This window comes from Strongylocentrotus purpuratus, unplaced genomic scaffold (genome assembly GCF_000002235.5).
Source record: "Strongylocentrotus purpuratus isolate Spur 01 unplaced genomic scaffold, Spur_5.0 spur5_scaffold_6, whole genome shotgun sequence".
Lineage (NCBI taxonomy): Eukaryota > Metazoa > Echinodermata > Echinoidea > Camarodonta > Strongylocentrotidae > Strongylocentrotus > Strongylocentrotus purpuratus.
In genome coordinates, this window is record NW_022145612.1 from 25,040,594 (window position 1) to 25,062,477 (window position 21,884).

Genomic DNA, 21,884 nt, shown 5'->3' on the forward strand with positions numbered 1-21,884 from the left:
AACATGGGCCGAGTTACTTCCGTGAACTCGGCAAGTAAGCGTTTGTAGACAGAATCGGAGTCTACTTGCACTATTGTGAGATTCAGCGACGGTAAGTCGGAGGCGATGCCATGTACGGACAGACTAGTGGTGGCATCCCAAAGTCGGTGGTGCGCAAATCCACTAGTAAGCCGTAATGCCTCAAAAAATCTGCGCGAGGATAGGCTGCGAAACATCGGCCAATATGAATGACCACTTAAACGAACGCCGCAGCCCAATACACACTGTGAGCTCACGCTGCCCATATGTGCATATGCGCGTCTTGTTTGCAGCCTGCAAAACGAGTGGCATAAGGTGCCTCTTATCAGCGGTGTTGGCAGGAATTACGCTTACCGCGGCACCCGTATCGACCAAAAATCGTTGTCCCAGAATCTCTATCTGTGACATAGAACAAGCGACCGTCACGAAGAGGGCCAGTGAGGGGTGTCGCGCCCACCTCCTGGCCTAGTTGTTTTCCGCCGGCTTGCTATATGTGCATGGCGGGCGGCACTGGTGAGCCTTGTCACCCCACTTCTCATGATACCAGCAAACTTCAGAAGTGCTCGCTGATTTATAGCCGGATGAGTCGCGCTTCCGGTTGCTGCTCATGCTGCTGCTTCGGCTCCGCATGCAAACGATAGTGGCGGTCAATTCCTTGACCAATTTCGTGAGCGCAGCAACTTGGTGCTGAAGAGTATTGGTTTCAGTCATGACGCCGCGCCACGTCCACTGTTCACAAATCTAAATTCAGTGTATCAGTAAGAAATGTGATTACCTAATGGTAAACAAAAAATATTAATAAGCAAAGGTAATCTAACTAAATGTTTCTTATCTCAGGGGGATCACGTCGGGGTCACCAATTTTGAAAACTACATGGGGTATGGACTATGTTGCGTGTTAACTAGTAATCCCACATAATTCCCTTTTTTAATTAAACTACTAAAAAGCAGTATCCCTCCAGACAAGAAAACACTTAATAAATGATCACATCCAGACAAATTGATTATGGTTAAAAACTGGTTCTATATTCTATAATTTCACATAAGATACAATGATTACAGAATTATCAGAAACCTCTTCTGTCTATCTCAACAGTGACAGACAATTAAACTATCACTAGGCCCTTGGTAGTTACTATTAATAATCAAACATAGATAACTTCCAACAGCACATTAATGTAAAGGAGACTCAACTTAGTCACTATGGTATTAATGATTACCGCTGAATACAAGTCTCGAAATATCAGGAGTCTAGCTGTTCAGTACAACTTAAAACAGTACTAAAACAAGTCAGTTAATTATCATTCACACTGCATGAATAACAGTCAAGAAAATACTACTCAAATCTAAGCTAGACAGCGTTTAGATTTACTTACATAGGCACGAAATATTGTGGTTCAAGAAACCGCTAAACAAATCTCTACTTGTGTATGTGTACGGAATGCACAACACGAGAATACAACAATATATCGGTGGATCTAGACTATAGCAAATCTAGATCAGTAGACCAGTCCAGGCATAGGCCTAGAACTAGTGCAATTATAAACATGTAAAATATGTGTTAGTAAGCGTACGCACTCAACAACAGGCACTCAGTCAGTCAAAATAAGGCCTCACAATGATAAACAATGCAAAGCATAAATCACAATATAATTAACGTTACGTGAGTCATTGGAGTTGAATTCAAAGTAGATCTTCTTCAAGTTCTAGGTAGATGTAGAAACTAGCTAGGCCTAGTCGAAAACAGTGGTCGACGAGCTGGTTGTCGATCGCGTAGGATATGCAGACGATGATCGACGCTAGGTGAATACCACGATGATGAAGACGATGTTGAAGACAACGATGATGACAACAATGATGAAGACGACGCTGGTGAAGACAGCGATGATGAAGTCGACGATGAAGACGACGCTGGTGAAGACAGCGATGATGAAGACAACGGTGATGAAGACAACGATGATGAATCAGTTAACACATGAATACAATGATGATGCAGTCAATGTCAATAGATCAACTTCAGTGACTTGCGATGCAGGTCGAAGAATCAAATGTCGAGACAATATATATGAAGTCGATGATAAAAGGTTGTCAAACAATAATGCAGGTGAGAAAAACGTTAGATCATATTAAATGTTCTATTCTCACTGCTGGTGAATTAAAGTGTCGTCAATGTTGAACATCGAGAGAGTCAAAATATATCTTGCAAAACGTACAAGATGTAAATAGGTGAGCACGTCCACCGGGAATGGTCCGGGGACGTAGCAGTTCAATCCTCGTTGGATACAATTTTCTAGGTACAAATATCAACACAATAACAGCATGTGTGTATACCAATATTAAAACAGCTCACTGATTCCCGCACAGGAAAATCAGAAGAGCGCCAATCAACTACAGCGCGATTGGTTCAAAACAAGCGCACATGTATGTTAATAAGGCACGTGATCTAAATACTTATGAATAAATACGCGTACATCTATGTTAATTGGTCATGTGATCAAAATACTAATGAATAAACATCGTTATATAATAAATCGAGTTAAAACCAGTTCTGAGGACATGGCGTAATACCAAATCCTCGAACTCTCAATGACTTCTAAAGCGGCCATTTTGGATTAAAAACACAATATGTATACCAGTGAATTATAAATGAATGCACTGTAACATTTGTCGCTACAGGTCCTTACACTGGTTTTGGACGTCTTTCCGATTACAATTGTATTCACACAAGTTGATGTCTATATATTAAAACAAATAAAGTTATGCTCAATGGATCCAATGCTAAATCACAAAATGACTCGGAAAAACAACATTGCAATAAATTGTGTATAGATCTATACATAACTCAGTGGCGGATCCAGGGGGGGGGGCCCAGGGGGCCCGGCCCCCCCCCCCCCCCTTGAGAAAAAAAAATCATGTAAAATCACGTGATTTTTACTTTTTTGGGGGTTGGGCCCCCCCCCCCTGGCGCTCAAGGGGGGGGGGGGGTGCAAATTGAAATTTTTTTGAGGATCAAAAAAAAAAAAAAAGTGCTCACCCCCCCCCCCCCCCACCCCACTGAGCGAAATTTTGGCCGGCGCGTTTTTTCAAATTTTCGGTAGCAAAAAAAAAAAAAAAAAATTGTGCTCTGTACCCCCCCACTGAGCGACTTTTCGGCCGGCGCGATTTTAAAATTTTCGGGAGCAAAAAAAAAAAAAAGTTGGACCCCTCCCCTAAGAAATCCTGGATCCGCGCCTGGCATAACTGAACAATGTCTAGATTGGTATAGGGTCTAGACTAGATCTAATTTATGTTACAGAAAACAGCTTTACCATATTATACACACATTAGATTCGAAACTAAAACTATAATCTCACAATTCTGTGTAGGACTATACTATTCTAATCAAGGTTTAGCCTCTCCCTTATTCACTTCCTTCATCGTCAAAGTTATGTATTTATAAAATATTTATTAAAATAGTAATCGAACCTTTGCAGTGGTGTCTCTCCAAGGTCCATAAAACGTGTCGTTGGCGACTTTGATCGCTTCCTCCATATCAGAGGCATTGCCATCGACAACCGTCGCGATGGTGGATCCATTGGCGGGATTTGTGACTTGGAACGTCGCTTCCGACTTTGCATCTACCCAAGTACCGTTGATGAAGGCCTTGTCGTGGAAGAGCGAACCGTGGCTGGAAGACGTCGACATCTTAGACCATTGCTTGTAACTCAAGAGTGATCTATGTGCGTGCTGCCTGGATGCTGATGTAGTGACTGCCCACGATAAACAGGGTGAATTGGATGCACTTTGGTATCCGCGGCGGACCAGCATTGTCAGGAGGGCGCCCGCTCCTGGTAATCTACGTCCAAGTTGCTGAGCCATAATCTATGAAAGCAATGCGAAATTCGAATAAATATACGTAGGTTTATAATACATCCGATAGTAATTTATGTTGTGTGTTTATATAAAGCAGGATTTTTGAGCCCTTCCATCCGAACTACATTTATCCGTCCACACACACAAAAGAGGGTATGCCTATTCGCAACAGAAACCGTAGACCACAGGGCCCGCGCTAAGGCGTTTTAAGGGGCACCTATAAAGGGGCACCTCAAACCGAAAAATACAATTTTCAGACATTGGTATATACCCCTACATTTTGATTACATTATCAGGGATGATTTCAATGTTTGTTTCTCTCTTTACATGGTCTAAGACACTGCCTAAGCATCATACATGTACTTTGCAGTTGGGTGTGATGGTATTTTGTGAGGTCGCAGTGCAAAAAATTGTATGTTTTAAAGAGGAAAAGACAATCCTGAAGGTGTTTTAAGCACAATCTAATCATGGAAGACTGAAAAGCCCTTTAATAAGAAAAAATAATTATATCAACTTTAAATGCGAGCGAGCGTAGCGAGCCAGCTTAGGGTGAAATTCAAGAAAATTTGCTCTTAATCACTCTAAATTATAGGAGCACAATGCATGGAGAAACGAAAAGGGGGCACATATCCAAAGGGATAGTACACTATTAGAAGAAAAAAAAAGCACATGTCAAAGTAAAAAGGGAAATTACCAGAGGTTAAAATGGAGGCACTCCTCGCATTTAATAAGGGGCACTCACCAGAGATGGATAAAGGCATAATATATCAGAAGAAAATAGCACTAATTAGAAATGATAATGGGCACGTGTCAAAATAAAAGGGGTACTTATCAGAAATGAAATTGGGCACTAATAAGAATATAAAGACGGCATACAAAGGGAAAGAGGCAGTTGTCAAAATATAAGAGACACTAATATTTGAAAAAGAGGCAATTGTAAGCGGTAAAGGGGCACTTATCAGAGATGGTAAGGGCAGGGGCGGATCCAGCCGGCGGCAAGAGGAGGGGGGGGGGGGGGGGGGGGGGGGGGGAGGGGCTCAAATCTTGAGAAAATATTTAGCGGCGAATCAGCCAGCCGGCGAACGGCGAATGAGGGGGGGGTGGGGGTGGATAAGAGCACATATATTTGTTTTGGGGAACATTTTTGCGCCGACTCAGCCGGCCGGTGAATATTAAAGCGGGGGGGGGGGGGGATGCTGGAGAGGAGGTGGAGGAAATAATTTTTTCTTCTTGTTTTTCGAGGGGGGGGGGGGGAGGTGAAGCGCCGTTTTAGCATGACTTTCTTTTTAACTCTCACTTTCACCTATCCCAGATAACCTAAGTTTTTTGTTGCTGCTTTATATGTAGTTGATAATGCATGATTAAAATAAATAGAGAGAGAGAGAGAGAGAGAGAACACGCATCATTATGCAATGGTTCAGGGTTTGTGTAATGTACATTTGAAACTATTTCTTAGCGTCTCAACCCTAAAAAAATAGCGAAACTATTTTTGAGGAAAAGCATTTAAACTGAATAAAGAATAATAATTTTATATTGGCTCATACCTAATACTGATACGGGCAATAAGACAATGTGGTATCGGCACAGTAAGATCGGGTATTTTCATTAGAAAATTCTACATAATGTACATTTAAAATCAATTTTGTGTATTATTCAATAATGCATCCGGTATGGTTCGTTTTTGGGGGGATGATAGGTGCCAAAATATTTTCAGCAATGGATCAAAGCCACCAGGAGGTAGAAGCGTGTGGGCAGGTTGCACCCCTCCCTTCCAAGTTATTAACTTTTTCAAGTTACCCTAATAAAGATAACATTTCAGAGAATATGGGACCCATGTGGGGCATACATGGGCTTGCTACCTGGGTTATTATCCTCTCAAGCATATAGGCAGGATTTTTTTTTTTTTTGGGGGGGGGGCGGAAGTTAGCTCTGACGTTTCATTAAATTATTAAAGAAAGAAGACGATTCGTTGAACCATTCTCGACTCTTAATCCTTGTCTGAATTCAGTTTCCCACCCTTCCCGCGCGAAGCACGGAAGCTTTGACGTTTCATTAAATTATTAGAGAAACAAGACGATTCGTTGTACCGTCCTCGACTTTTAATCCTTGTTTGAATCAAGTTCCCCTTTCTCCGCGCGTAGCGCGGAAGCTCTGACATTTCATTAAATTATTAAAGAAAGAAGACAATTCGTTGTGCCATTCTCGCTAAATAATAAACGTCTGAATTCAGTTTCCCCCTCCCGCGCGAAGCGCGGGAGCTTTGACGTTTTCATTTAAATATTTTAAAGAAAGAAGATGATTCGTTGTACCATTCTCGACTCTTAATAAAAGTCTTAATTCAGTTTCCCACCCTTCCCGCGCGAAGCGCGGAAGCTTTGACGTTTCATTAAATTATTAGAGAAACAAGACGATTCGTTGTACCGTTCTCGACTTTTAATCCTTGTTTGAATCAATTTCCCCTTTCTCCGCGCGTAGCGCGGAGGCTCTGACGTTTCATTAAATTATTAAAGAAAGAAGACAATTCGTTGTACCATTCTCGACTCTTAATAAAAGTCCTGAATTCAGTTTACCCTCGCTTCGCGCGGGAGCTTTGACGTTTCATTTAAATTATTATAGAAAGAAGACGATTCGTTGTACCGTTCTCGACTCTTAATCCTTCTTCTTCCTACCCCCTTTTCCTTTCTTCTTTCTCTCTTTTTTTGGGGGGAGGGGCACCGCCCCCGCCCCGCTGGCTACGCGCCCGTATCTCTCTGTCTTTCATTATCTCTCTCTCCCACTCTCTACTTCTTTTTTTGGACAATTGCGCTTCGCACTATAGCTCGTTGCTTTTTAACATTGCGGCTTTGCATTTGGCGCATCGCATTTCTATGATGCTGATGATTGAATAAATTGAATAAATCCATCAATTCCTGATGAAACCGTATGAGCGAGAATTCAATTTATTTCTTGTCTCATATACGGTTGTCTCATTTACTTCGTTTTCTATTTATATATGTATGTATTATGAAAATGAGATAGCAAAATGGTATATTGATGGTCATCTTGCGAGTAATAACCATTAACTACTCTCCGTATCAGGACAATTACCCCCTGGGCAATCACCCCCCCGGAAAATTACCCCCCGGAAAACTACCCCCCAAGGACAATTACCCCCTGGAAATTTACCCCCCGGAGAATTACCCCCCGAGGACAATTACCCCCCAAGGACAATTACCCCCCGGAAAATTACCCCTCAGAGAATTACCCCCCGAGGACAATTACCCCCCAAGGACAATTACCCCCGGAAAATTACCCCCCCCCCCCCGGAGAATTACCCCCGAGGACAACTACCCCCCGAGGAACAATCTCCGGGGGGAATTTTCCGGGGGGTAATTGTCCTTGGGGGGGTAATTGTCCTCGGGGGGTAATTCTCCGGGGGGTAATTTTCCGGGGGGTAATTGTCCTTAGGGGGTTATTGTCCTCGGGGGGTATTTCTCCGGGGGGGTAATTCTCCGGGGGTAATTGTCCTTGGGGGGTAGTTTTCCGGGGGGTAACTTTCCGGGGGGTGATTGCCCAGGGGGTAATTGTCCTAGAACCACTACTCTCATTGGGCTCTCATCATTAATTTTTCTCTTCATTTTTTTTTGTGATGGTGAATTATTGGGGGGGGGGGGTGATTGTACAGGCCATCCCCCACCTTCAGGTGGCCAAGGCCCCGGCAATAAAACTTAAGCAAAGCTAAGCTTCCGAATTAAGCAGTTTGTGGATTCATAAATTCAGTTTTTTTTTAAATCTTCGCATAATTATATGCAAATTTTATTAAACAAAATGAGGCCATCCCCCCACCTTCAGGTGGCCAAGGCCCCGGCAATAAAACTTATTTAAAACGGGCATCTATCAGATGTGTCAGAAGTAGAATTACAAGAAAGGGAAGTGGCTCTTCAAAAAGGGGGGGGGGCATTTATCGCTTTTGCAAAATTTGTGCGTGAAATAATTGCTCCATAAAGCATTTCTGCACAAACTTTAGAAATATGTGAAACTAATAATGATGTGCACGAGACTCATTTTGTTTTAACATTTGCATATAATTTGCATAATATAATGAAAAAAAAAAACTGAATTTATGAATCCGCAAACTGCTGAATTCGGAAGCTTTGCTTTGCTTGACGATGCCTCCGTGTTTTAACTTCTCATATTTGCTATTTTTCGCTCTTTTTTTTTGCTGAATTAGGTTAAGTTTTATTGCTGGGGCCTTGGATGGTTTCTTTCTAGTTCTCTTTAACATACGTTTTACAAAAAAAGTGAGTGGGCTCGATCCCCCGGAAGCTCAGGGATTTTAGACATTAATTACGATCAGATGAGCATACTTAGATACCCTATTCGTGACACTGGCAGGCAGGTCACTTATTTGAGTGGGGTCCAGGGGGCGAGCCCCCAGAAGCTGAGGGGTTTTAAGACATTAAATTACGATCAGATGAGCATCCAGGGGCCGCCTTAGGGCCCTTGGTGGGTCCAGGGGCAGAACCACTGGAAGCTTAGGCGTTTTAGGCATTTAATTACGGTCAGATGAGCAACCAGGGGCCGCCTTAGAGCCCTTGTTGGGGTCTAGGGGGCAGAGCCCCCCGAAGCTCAGCGAAAAATCATGCCATCTCAACAATTTTGTAAATCAATGGTATCGAATTAGAAATAAACCACGTTTGAATTATATTTTGGGGGAACTGCCCCCAAAGCCCCCTCCCCCCCCCCAATCAGTACGCAAGTGCGAGGGAGGAGTGAATGAGAGGGGTGAAGGTGACGGAAGTGACTACCCCTCACAGATTTTTGAATTTATGCTGTATTAAAGAATTACATTCCTTAGCAAAACTATAGTATAAAAACAAGCAATAAACTTTTTTCACACTTCAATTTTCTTGGTATTTACTTGTATATTTTGAAGGATAATATGCGAGGGAGCGTAGCTACCGAGTGAGAAGATTTTTGCATTTTTATTTGTCTAAACGCTGCACTCTTGGTCCCTCCAGAGCCTAAAAGTGTGTTGCAGTTTTTAGTCAGTATTTGCTATACATTTTTTTGGGGGGCACTTTTTCAAATTTTGAGGGGGGACGATCTCCCCCTAAAAAAATGAGGGGGACGTGTCCCCCCGTCCTCCCGGGATCGCCGCCCCTGCTTGCAACAAAAAAACAAACAAAATCATTGAGTAGTACATCAACCTCCTCATTGAGTGACATGAAAAGGAGAAGATTTGTAACCAAGGATGATAGAGAGAGAAAGGGAGAAAGAGAAGAGAGGTCAGAAAGACAGGTACATCTATTTATGTTTTATTACGACTCCAGATGCAGTGATCCACAGCATTTGGAAACAGACTCGCTATAAAATGAAGCCTAAAATATTGAGCGAGGGAAACAGAGCAGGCGCCATGAGCCACCGTTTCAGTAGCGGATCTATATAGAGGGATTTTAGGGGGGCTTAGCCTTCCCCTATTCTTAACTCCCATATAGAAATCGGATGCAAGCCTACCCTCACGCCTCCTTCCCTAATATATTATTTTATTATAGTACCGGTCCTGCCATACACTCCCGATTGTTCTTTTTCCAAATTTCCCTAATTTTCTTTCCAAAGCAAGACAGAGGCATGGTAAAAGTGAAAATTTACCAAAGTGATCGAATCATCTATATTTTTTCTTGAATTTCTTTGCGAGAGCATCAATGGATGTGAGGAGTCCTAGCTTTCATCAAATCGCTTCGATAACTCGTGAATAACTAATCATTTACAATGCCGGAACTTCTGGGTGAATCACAAATAAAATTTTAATCTATCAAGGTCTATATACAACCAGCCAGGCGCGTACGCAGGATTTTTTCAAGGGGGGGGGGTTAACATTTATAAATCGGGCCGAAAATTTCACAACGACTCAGCCAGTCGCTAAATAAGCGGGGGGGGGGGGGGGGGGGGGGAGGTTAGGGGGTTAAGGGGGGGGGGGTTTACACACAAAAACATACCAAAGGGGGGTTTAACCCCCAAACACCCCCCCCCCCCCTGTGTACGCGCCTGCAACCAGCATCAGAATAAATAAAAAAAAAACTGATCCAGTCGGGGAGTTGAACATAGAATGAAAATTGTATATCTCCGTGGCTTCCGTGGCGTTGTGGCGGCGCGTGCGCCTGTAATCCAGCTAACAGTGGAAGTTACAAACTGATTCAGCCGACGGACGCAGGTTCGAATCTGATCGAGTCACGTCGTTCGGATGGTGACGTTTAAAGGTCGGTCCCCAGACGTAAATAATCATAACTGATTGAAACACGTCTGTAAAAACCCAATACACATACACACCTACACGCAGGCGCGGATCCAGGATTTCTTAGGGGGGGGGGGGCCCACTTTTTTTTTTGGTCCGAAAAAAATCGTAACGACTCAGCCAGCCGCTAAATAAGCGGGGGGGGGGGGGGGGGGGGGGGGGAAGGGACACTTTTTTTTTTTTGGTCTCGAAATTTGAAAATTTGACATTTTGTTCCGTTGGGGGGGGGGGGGGGTGAGGTCACCTTTTTTAGGTCAGCCATTGGCATATTTTTTAATATTTTTTTAAAATTTAAAATACACACATAAAAAACCGAAGGGGGGAGGGTCAACCCCCTAACCCCCTCCCCCCTTCCGGACGTGCCTACTCGTCTGAAAATAGTTTTTCCCCTCCGCGCGCGAAGCGCGGAAGCTTTTACGTTTCATTAAATCATTAGAAATAGAAGACGATTCGTTGTACAGTTTTTTACTCTTAATCCTCGTCTTAATTCATCCCCATCTCCCGCGCAAAGCTCGGAAGCTTTTACGTTTCATTAAATCATTAGAGAAAGAAGACGATTCGTTGTACCGTTCTAGACTCTTAATCCTCATCTGAATTCAGTTTTCCCCTCCTCCCTCCCGCGCGAAGCGCGGAAGCTTGTACGTTTCATTAAATCATTAGAGAAAGAAGACGATTCGTTGTACCTTTCTCGAAAATAATCCTCGTCTGAATACAGCTTTTACGTTTCATTAAATCATTAGCGAAATAAGACGATTCGTTGTACCGTTATGACTTTTAATCCTTGTCTAAATTCAGTTTCTCCCCTCCCCCGCGAAGCGCGGAAGCTTTTACGTTTCCTTAAATCATTAAAGAAAGAAGACGATTCGTTGTACCGTTCTCAACTCTTAATCCTTGTCTAAGTTCAGTTTTCCCCCCGCTTCGACGTTTCATTAAATTTTTAGAGAATGAAGACAATTCGTTGTTCCGCTCTCGAAATAATTTAGTTTCCCCCACCCGCGCGAAGCGCGGAAGTTTTTACTTTTCATTAAATCATTAGAGAAAGAGGAAGATTCGTCGTACCGTTCTCGACTCTTAATCCTGTCTAAATCAATTCCCCCCCCCTTCCGCGGAAGCTTCGACGTTTCATTAAATTATTATAGAAAGAAGACGATTCGTTGTACCGTTCCCGAAAATTATCCTCGTCTGAATTAAGTTCCCCCTGCCCTCCCCCGCGCGTAGCGCGGAAGCTTTGACGTTTCATTAATTCATTAGAGAAAGAAGACGATTTGTTGTACCGTTCTCGACTCTTAATCCTTGGCTGAATTTCAAATATGTTCTTTTTCTATTCCCTTTTCTTCCTACGTCCTCTTCCTTTACACTCCTCTCTTTTTTGGCCGGCGTTTATTGGGGGACCACCCCACCGCCCCCCTGGCTACGCGCCTGCTCTCAGATGAACAGTATGTTGATACCTTGTCCGCCCCGGAAGCTCAGGGGTTTAAGGTTTTAATTTACGGTCAAATTAGCATTCAGGGGTCCGCCTTAGCGCCCTAGACGGGGTCCAGGGGGCAGAGCCCCGGAAGTTCAGGAGTTTAGGCATTTAATTACGGTCAGATGAGCATTATTTTGATACCTAATTGTTACAATGGCAGGTCACTAATTGGCTTGGGGTTCAGGTGGCGGAGCCCCGGAATCTCAAGGGTTTTAGGCACTCAATTACGGTCAGATGAGTATCGAGGGGCCCGCCTAAGGGCTCTTGGTTGGGTCCAGGGGGCAGAGCCCCCAGAAGCTCAGGGGTTTTAGGCGTTTAATTACGGTAAGATGAGCATTTTTGATACCTTATTATTTGTGACACTAGCAGGACACTATTTGGCGTGGGGTCCAGGGGGCAGAGCCCCCCAGAAATCAGGGGTTTTAGGCATTAAATGACAGTCATATGAGCATCTAAGGGCCCGCCTTAGGGCCCTAGGTGGAATCCAGGGGGCAGAGCCCTTAGGATTTTAGGCATTAATTTTAATCATGGTCAGATGAGCATATTTGATACCCCATTATAATGTGACACTGGCAGTTAACTATTTTTTCTTTCTCGCTCTCTTTCTTTCTATTTCTCTTTAATATACTTTTTCAAAGAAAGTGTGGGGGGGGGGAGGGGCTCGAGGATCCCGATCCCCGCCGTTCCGCGGGCCCTGATAATTATGTAGGCATCTCAAGAAGCATTTTCTTGCCTGGCTGTAAATTTAAGAATTTGTCATTTTCCAACAAACGCATGAAGTGAGGAAAATTATCTCATTTCAGCATTATTTGTTAACCACCGTTATGGAATTATAAATAAACCACGTTTGAATTCTATTTCTCCAACCCCCCCCCCTCCCCTATCAGTATGCCAGTGGCCCGCCCCCCCCCCTCCGATCTACACCTTGTTGGCGGGAAAATTGCAACTGATATCCCTTACCTTTCTTCATTCCCTTTTTTTTTCCTTCCCTTTCTCTCCTCTTTCACTTTCCCTTCCCTTCCTTATCTCTCTTTTAGGTTTGCTGGGGGGGGGGGGGGAGGGGCACGGTCATTTTGGTCCCCAACCCGCTCCTCACATTGTTGGCGGGATTAACCGCAACTGATCTCCGCTTCTTTTCTCCCTTTTTTTTTCTTCCTCTTTTTGTTCCCTTTTAGCTCTCCCCTTTTCCTTTTCTTTCCTTCTCTCTTTTTTTTTAGCGGGGACGGGGGGGGGGGGGGGGAGGGCTAGGGTCTTTTGCCCCCCCCCCCTCGATCCACAACTTGTTGGCGGGAAAATTGCAACTGATATCCCCCTTCTTTTCTTTTCTTCTTCCTATTTTGTCCTTCCCTTTATCTCCTCTTTATCTTTTTTTTCTTCCCTTTCCTTCCTTCTCTTTATTTTTTTATTGGGGGGGGGAGGCAAGTCCTCCCCCCCCCCCGATCTCCTTCTTCCCTCTTTTCTTTTCTTCTTCCTCTTCTTTTTTCCCTTTCTCTCCTCTTTCCCTTCTTTTCCTTCTCTCTCTTTTCTTTTTTTTTCTTTTTTTCTTTTTTTCTTTTTTTTTGGGGGGGGGGGGGGGGGGGGGGGGCGCCAAGGCACGTTCGGCCCCCCTGGATCCGCGAGTAGGCTACACGCTTCGATCTAACCTCGTATATGCATATTGACTGGCTGTATACAAAGACTACTATCCCGCGACTACCCTGGAGACTTGATAACGATGTTAGTTCATCTGCTTTTGTGCAAACAAGGGTGGCGGCATTGCATTACACCATGGACCTATTGCACATTGTACCGGGGACATACATTGTCAAAATGTGAAATAGTACAGAATTGCACACACTAATATCGGACTCAGTCGGGAACTATATAGTGGACGTGCTTCCATACTATATTCTATAGACTAAATGAGATATACGCTCATAGCGGACATTTTAGTCACTCGTTCATGATCCATCCATCTATCTACTCATTCATTCATTCATTCCTTTACTCTGTCCTGCCATCCACACATCCATTCATTCATTCATCTATCATCCAGCCACTCAATCATCCAACAAGTATATGCTTGTTCCCCGGCCCCCCCCCCACTTAGTGTTATTTAGGGTACGCATATGCTCGTACCCTTTTTTTGAAAGCACCCCCTATCTGAGGACTGCCAACATTTCCGAACCCCCTTTCGCGGGCTTTTCGCGTGCTTTTCCTGCCTTGGAGACCCCCTAAATCAGGAAAATGCTCAATGTACCCCCCTAAATTCGGAATAATTTCTCAGGAGTCCAAAGAGATGAGAGAAAAAAAGAAAAACACCCCCTTTTTAAAGAAATCTCCGGGTGAAAAGTCAAATACACCCCTTTTTTTACAATTCTCGGGCCGGACTTTGTCGCACTAAAAGTACCCCTTTACCGGACATTTTGGCAACACGCATGCGGTCATTCCGACCTCTGAGTGGGGGGGGGGGGGGGGGGCGGGGCTTGTTCTAGTATTTTATTGGATGAAATAACTGTGTAATGCGATATATTTCCTATCATGAAATTGTACTATTTTAGTCTTATGGCTATACATTGTGAAATCATGAAAAATAAATTGTGTTGTATTCAAGTTCGTTATCAAATGGAAAAAAATGATTTGTTTTAATTTTGTTTCAGTTTATATAAACTTTACACTAGGACTATGGAAAATGCTTTGCTTCTGTCAAATGTTCGAAAAGGAATTGGAGTTTTGAGAAGTTTCTATGAATTAAAAAAATCATGCATCCACACATATCAGACCTAAAAAAAGAGTCACACAAAAGGAGAAACACACACAAATGGTCAAACCAGCGGAGTCATGGGGCGTACCCCTGGATTGTACCGGGTGGGTTCAGATGAAATCAAATAGCATGACTATGGATGCCTCCAGCCCCCCCCCCCCCCCCCCCCCCCCTTCCGTTTTCTGCTTAGAGCTATATTCCACACACACAAACGTCCAAAGTAACTTCTCGTGTCACTCCATGTACCTTAAAAATATAATAAAATAAATCAATTAGATACAACTAGATTCTTGACTCTCAATCTAGCAAAAGCACCACGGGCAGGTAGATCTAATACCCGCCTCATAAAGGATTCAGACGTTAGCTAGATAGCCGTCTACTATTAAAATTACGAATGAACAAATGCACTACACGCTACATTTTGTAGCAATACCATAACGCTTCTTTGAACCCTAGGCAGTTTGCACCAACTGTATGCAGAAAAGCAACGACTGTTTACTCAATTACTAAATCCATCTTCTTCTGAAGGAGCAATATGGCACCATTTACCGCTTGATTGCCAGGCCTTGGTTTTGGCATTCACGCTCCGACCTCTGATGCTACTAGCTGATGATCGTTCGTGGATCGCATGCAAATAAAAAACGAGCACGAAAGGCTACATGCTGCAAGCTCAAGAGCAAGAGTAACTCGAATAGACTACTTACTATTGGCTTATGATTTCCAACTCCTGACAATGGCAAAATCTGAAGCAAGTGATGGAGAATGGGTCGAGGAGGTTGGTATGCTTGTCAAATTGTAACTCAATTACATGCAGCTGAATACGATACCGGGCCGTGAGATATAGCAGCGACAAAATACCGAACGCAGAGAGCGAGTAGAGCGCGGCAGCAGAATAGGCTTTGCACCGTACAGGCAAACAGAAAAGGGGGAAAAGGGGACAGTGATTTCCAGTAAGTGGGACTGTTGATTGATGATAATATGAATCTGAGTAAGTGCATGCTGGGTCATGCATGGCACCTTGATTGTTGTGAAACTTATGCTGAGTTTCTTAATAGCAATAATGGTGGGTTGTTACATCTAGCTAGGCCTAGGGCACATGTCCGTCTATTTGATTTCCGAATTTCTGGTTAAGGCAGGGCTGTCAACTTTGGGAACTGCTAGTTTGAGGGAGATCATATGCAATTTTTGTTTTGGCTCAACAGGGAAGGGGGGGGGGTGGGTTGAGTAAGAAAACAAAATAGAAGTGCTCACTACCCCTGCCCCCCCCCCCCCCGAGTCCTATCAAACTTAATTAATTTCAATTTATTTTTATTTTTCCAGGAGCATCTTATGTTGGTGGAGTTGACTGGAGTGCTTGATTATCAGTACTTTGCCAAGTCGGACAAAGTTTGCAAGTTATTGGTAAGCACAACAATATCATCATGAATAATGATAGAATATATCTATCATTAGTTTTTGTTTCCCCCCGCCAATTAAGGAGGGATGGGGAGGGGGGCACAAGTGACACCGGTAATTGACACCAAGTTAACTGTACCTTTTATCAAACATTGTACATTTGCACTGAAACTGAAGAAGAAGGCTCCGGATAAGGGGGACGATGAAGGAAGTGGTCCAGGTATCTTCTTTTCTTGTCCTTTTCTCAATTTTTCTCAGTTTCACCCCTTCCTGGGGGATGTGGGGGGAGGGAGGAGGGGCATGTGCCCCCTGTATTGATATGAATAAAAGTTCATATTAATGCAAACTGCTATTGACCCACGTACATCACTTCCCTATATGGTTTTGATAGTAAGGACCTGAGTGTTTGTTAAATGGAATGTATTACTTCATTAGTTAGGCAAGGATATTCTCTTCCTAATCTCATTTGTAATATTTATGTTTTATGCCCTAACGTAAACAAACAAAGAAACGAGTTATTAGACTCTTAACATCAAAAATATTTTGTGCTTACTGTGTCATGAATGATAATGATATTCTTTACCTTTGAGTGGAGCACTCAAAATGAGCTTTTAGAAAAAGATGAGGACAAAATAATACAGAGTCATGAAAATTAAAAAGAGATAGAGCTAGAAGAAGCATACAGGGATATAAGGATATCTTATTTACATTTATCTTGAGAAAATGAACCTTGAAACCATGGGTGTCGATCCCGGGGGGGATGGGGGGGATATATCCCCCCCAATATTTCAGGTGGGGGGGATGGCCTGTACAATCATCCCCCCCAATAATTCACCATACAAAAAATTAAAAAAAATGAAGAGAAAAATTAATGATGAGAGTCCGATGAGAGTAGTTAATGGTTATTACTAGCAAGATGACCATCAATATACACATTTTGCTATCTCATTTTCATAATACATACATATATACGAAGTAAATAAGACAACCGTATATGAGACAAGAATAAATTGAATTCTCGCTCATACGGCTTCATCAGGAATTGATGAATTTTTTCAATTTGTTCAATCAACAGCATCATAGAAATGCAGTGCGCCAAATGCAAAGACGCAGCATCAAAAGCAACGAGCTAAATGTTAAGCGCGAAGCACAAAAGTAGCAATCTGCAATGCACATCAGACAATCCTGGACAGTGTAAATATAGATGAACTCTGTGACGATTTCGTGATGAGATCGGAGACAAGGAGAACGATTTTCGGACATTAGTATGACTTATAAAATAGTTCACTAGTTGTTGTGTTGTTTCCGTTCACCCTTTTTAAAATTCACGTCATTGTATCTTTATTTTTATTTTTTTCACTCATTTTATTACCTGATAGTTCCTAAAACATTTTTCATTTTTGGAGAAAGATTATTATGTCACACCTTATTTGTGACACAACTTATTTTCAGTGCGGAAACTGAATTCAGACAAGGATTAATATAGAGAACAGTACAACGAATCGTCTTCTTTCTCTAATAATTTAGCGAACAGGGCAAAGCTGTTAGGGGGGCAACTGAATTCAGACGTGGATTAAGAGTAATAATCTAATGAAACGTCAAAGTACACGATACAACTAATCGTCTTCTTTTACTAATAATTTAATGAAACGTGAAAGCTTCCGCGCTACGCGCGGAATGGGCGAAATTGAGTACAGACAAGGATTTAGAGTAATAATTTATTGAAACATTAAAGCTTCCGCGCTTCGCGCGGTAGGGGGGAAACTGAATTCATGAAGGACACGATACAACAAATCCTCTTCTTTCAATAATGTAATAAAATGTGAAAGCTTCTGCGCTTCGCGCAGAAATGGGCAAAAATGAATTCAGACAAGGATTAAGAGTCGAGAATGGTACATCAAATCGTCTTCTTTCTTTAATAATCTAATGAAACGACAGAGCTTCCGCGCTACGCGCGGGGGAAGGGGAACTTGATTCAAACAAGGATTAAGAGTCGAGAATGGTACATAGAATCGTCTTCTTTCTTTAATAATCTAATGAAACGTCAGAGCTTCCGCGCTACGCGCGGAGGAAGGGAAACTTGATTCAAACAAGGATTAAGAGTCGAGAATGGTACATCGAATCTTCTTCTTTCTTTAATAATCTAATGAAACGTCGGAGCTACTGCGCTACGCGCGGAGGAAGGGGAATTTGATTCAAACAAGGATTAAGAGTCGAGAACGGTCCAACGAATCGTCTTCTTTCTCTAATAATTTAGTGAAATGTCAAAGCTTCCGCGCTTTGCGCGGGGGGGGGGGGGGGACTCCCCCTCCCTGCACCCAACCCCCTAGGAACCGCGCTTCGCGTGCTCACTACCGCCCCCCCTAAAATTAAATCCTGGCTACGCGCTTGGGAGGGGTGCAACTTGCCACACGCTTCTACCACTTTGGTTGCTTTGATCCATTGCCGAAAACATTTTGGCACCTATCATCCCCCCCAACCACGGATACAAATCGACACCCTTGTAACTCAGATGCATTTTTGTATTTGCTTACCTCATTCTAGGGAATTGGAACAGAGAATCCAGTCTTACAGATAGGAAATTATGTCTTCAAGGGAGAATATAAAAAGACTGTGGGTACAGCTGTCTTCTTTGAACAAGGTAAGCTATAGAGATGAGCCATGACTTTCGAGGGCTTTTTTGGGGCATTTTGGGGGCTATTTCGCCCCAAGCCCCCATGTATTTTTTTCCCTGCACAGGGCTTTGTACTGGTAATTCATAAGGAAAAAAAAGAACAATGATTGACTGTCAAGATCTTTCAAGAATCAGTTAATGATGATGATTTCTGATGGTGTTGACATGTTCTAACTTTCAAATGATGAATTAAAAATTTCCGATTGTACATAGATATCATGCTTCAGCATCAGTTGTGTACTTTGTGAAGTCCGTCTCTCGCAATAGTCAAATTCCTAACTTCAGTCCTGGCTCCAATAATGTAATGAATCCTAACCCTAAACCCAACCAAAAACTCAATGGCAAATAGAGCTACAACTGTTTATGTCTTTGATGAAATATAGCATTGAGCAAATTCTGCCAGAGCATATGTGAGATTACAATTTTACTTTCTGCAAATGTTGGCCTACTATAGTTTTAATTGTTATATGAAATTGAAAGTAAAGACTTGTTGGTGTGTCAAAATGACAAATGAAAACATAAATACAGGTACCGGTATTATTATTGTGAAGAAGATTGATGAGCAGTAATGAGGTATGCTGTGTGATTTTGCATATTTTGGTAAATACTTTTGGAAAAGGTCGTCGATTAAGCAGATCTTATAACGTTCCGGTACTAATTTTTTATTTTTAGAGAAAGATGATAGCAAAGACTGGAGTTACAAATGCTGTACAAATAAAATGCTGGAGATGAGAAGAGTCTTTCTGCAACCTAAAGAAAATGTGACGGGTAAGGCATTTGATTTTAGGATGTATTTCACTCTCTGTAATTTTTACCTCTCAAAGTATAATACCTGAAATTTGTACCAAGTTACAATTACAGGGTATGGATATATCATGGGTAGCATCATCAGTATTAATACTGTTCTCCTGGGGGCTTGCTATCATATTATTATCTTGGCTTTAGCCTAGCTTACATGAAGAGTCCCTCAACAGTTTCTTCCTACCAGGTACCCGTCTCTTTCGCCTAAACAGTGGATATGTTGTGGTATAGTGGTTTATTCACCCAAGTCTCATTCCAAGGGTTGAGGGTTCAAATCCCAGCCCAGCTCTAATGTCCTTTGTGTTGATAACTGCGTATAACAAATAGATTGAAGTTAAGCAAACCCTCTGTAAATGTTATCATTGTTTGCATACCATATGAAATCAAAAGCAACTTACTGAATAAGCATGTCAACTTGTATCCATTTATGGAATACATAGATATGAATTAATATGAATAGAAAATAAAACATTTCACAAATCATTGTAAAATCGGAAACTAGGTAATTAACAAGTGTTAGGAAATTTAGCAAATAAAAAAAAACTTTGTTGTTGTGTTTCAATTATTTGATGGCATGACACTTCAACAAATTTAGACCACTCACACAATTCTGAAAGTTCTTGGTTGTACAGTACCTATTGTGTTCCATGTTTTTCTTACAGCACATGTCTGTGGATCTGTATAACATGAAATGTATGGGTAATATTGAAAGGGGCAATTTTAAATCTGTAACTGTTTGTTCACTTTATCACCTTATCTTTTACATATCCAGATGAACAGGAGACTGGTAGCCAAACCACATCAATGGATGTAACAGAAGCAGAGGATGGTACCTGATAGGAAGCAATATATCTCTGAAATACAACAACAGGATTACTTAATTCCACGTAGATCGGTGTTCAGATCACACCGTCTCTTGCAGCGTTACGGACCATCGTAATAGAGCGTTATGGATTGGGGTTATGAAGTGGCTACCCGTCGGCTCCAGATTCACTACAAAATAGTTCCTCTCACCTTCAAATGCATCCATGGTCTGGCTCATCCCTACCCATCTGAACTCATAATCTATTAGGCAACCATCACCTTACTCCCTCCCCTCCTGTCAGTGCATCACACTGAACCATACGTCTCCTAAGACGCTTCCCACACTTGTGGACAGAGCTTTTGCTGCTGCTGCTGCTCCCAAACAGTGGAATAGCATTCCAAGATTTTTTTTCGCAACTAGCAATCTCTCAAAACCTTCAAAAAATATCACAAAACTCATCTCTTCTGTTAATAACATAAGTGTAAAGCCCATTTGAATTAGTACATTTGTATATGGAAAACATGAACAATACAAATATTATCATTAAAAAAATAGAATAAACTTGATAAAGATAAGAACACTAATTTTAAGAGAAGGATGAGATTGAATAACAAGGTGAAATGAAACAACAGCAAAGCAAAGGCATCAGCTAAATCAATTGGGCCCTGTTTCATAAAACTTGTTCAATAACAAATGCTAAATTTCTATGCTCTCAGCCAATCAAATGCCACAACTTTAGTAGCTTCTAACAGTTATTGTACCTTGTTAGTGGTAACAAGTTTTATGAAACAGGGCCTCGGTGTGGTTTATTTGCAATGACATGATGATAATGCTGATGAATATTCCTTTATTTCTGGCAACTTCCTGGAATAATGTTTATTGCAATACCAGTCACAGCAATGCTCAGCAAATAATATGGAGAAAAAGTTGATTAGTGTCCAGTGCTCCAGAAGCAGTCATTTAAGATTTCTAAAAGAGCCTGAAAATGCCTAAAGGACAAATTTTGTTGGTGGTACATGTAGTTAGAAATGTGAAAAGAGCCTATAAAGAAATAATGTATTTTGATGATTGTAACTGAGCAATGATAAAACTTGTTAGTGTAATTCATGAAGAGATGCTCAGTCTGAAATGTGAGATAAAAAAAGTTAAGTGAGTCAAGTTTTTCTAGTAAGCTTCTAATGCATGTGGATTTGCCCATAAGCAATTCCAAGTGTACTGTTATGGACAGCAGAATCCTTTTTTTGTTTTGATAATTTTTAACTTGCACCAGGCATATAGAAAATGTTTTGTTTTTTTGGATGAAATTCTTGCAAATGCCCACATGTATACGGGAAAAGATTTGGAAGTCGGTCAGTTTGACATTCATTAATACATTGCTTTTTGAAGAACATGGAAAATAAATTTGACACCTCAACATTATCTGTTATTTTTATTATTGTTATAAATGTTATGCATGTGATTGTGCTGCTTGATGTAAATGCTGCGCTGAAAGAAAAAAGAGCGAACTCTTTGAATATTTTATTGATTTGCACTGAAGGTGTGAAATTCAACAGACGAGGAAAGAGGTATTTGGTCATTTACTTTCCAATATGTTACAAAGAATAAAAAACAAAAAGCAAAACAGACTTAAAGGTAATACAAAGTTTATGCAATATTTCAACAGAATTGGATTATGAAATTTAAAAATTGCATTACCATTGTGAAACCTAGTGTAAAAATATTCAATAAGGAACTTTGAAAAAATTGGGCTCTAAAACGCTAAGGATTTTGAGAAATTAAAATATCAAATTTATTGGTGCTCCCGATAAATTTCAAATTGCGCCTACGGCCATACAATGGTAGCTGCGACCATCAA

The 21,884-nt window shown here is 41.7% G+C and overlaps 2 protein-coding genes across 5 annotated transcripts in view; one reads left to right on the forward strand and one right to left on the reverse strand.

Annotated features, from left to right (window-relative positions):
• LOC115919140 (glutarate-semialdehyde dehydrogenase-like) overlaps positions 1-15,169 on the reverse strand; it is a 34,302-nt gene extending 19,133 nt beyond the window's left edge. Inside the window, exons 1-2 of the mRNA XM_030972041.1 lie at positions 15,059-15,169; positions 3,483-3,878 (exon numbers count right to left, since the gene is read on the reverse strand). Of these exons, the coding sequence (XP_030827901.1) occupies positions 3,483-3,875 (393 nt within the window). The 5' untranslated portion in view covers positions 3,876-3,878; positions 15,059-15,169. The remainder of the gene's footprint in view (positions 1-3,482; positions 3,879-15,058) is intronic.
• LOC592936 (general transcription factor 3C polypeptide 6) lies at positions 14,706-20,691 on the forward strand. 4 transcript variants are annotated; one of them, XM_792434.5, is made up of 5 exons: positions 14,706-15,129; positions 15,675-15,755; positions 18,294-18,390; positions 19,096-19,191; positions 19,997-20,682. In XM_792434.5, exons 1-5 carry the CDS (start codon positions 14,983-14,985, stop codon positions 20,059-20,061), a joined length of 486 nt encoding a protein of 161 aa, XP_797527.2. In that variant the 5' UTR covers positions 14,706-14,982; the 3' UTR covers positions 20,062-20,682. The 4 variants fall into 4 exon arrangements, with proteins under 4 accessions (XP_797527.2, XP_030827902.1, XP_011669348.1 ...); XM_011671046.2 differs by lacking the exon at positions 14,706-15,129 and adding an exon at positions 15,226-15,304 and having other exon boundaries at positions 19,997-20,683; XM_011671045.2 differs by lacking the exon at positions 14,706-15,129 and adding an exon at positions 15,369-15,417 and having other exon boundaries at positions 19,997-20,684.
• The last annotated feature ends 1,193 nt before the right edge of the window (positions 20,692-21,884 follow it).

Coding starts and splice junctions, on each gene's coding strand:
- LOC592936 (XM_792434.5), top strand. CDS start 14,983: ATGCAAATAAAAAACGAGCACGAAAGGCTACATGCTGCAAGCTCAAGA. Junction 15,130..15,674: donor ATGGAGAATGGGTCGAGGAG/GTTGGTATGCTT, acceptor TTATTTTTCCAG/GAGCATCTTATGTTGGTGGA. Junction 15,756..18,293: donor ACAAAGTTTGCAAGTTATTG/GTAAGCACAACA, acceptor ACCTCATTCTAG/GGAATTGGAACAGAGAATCC.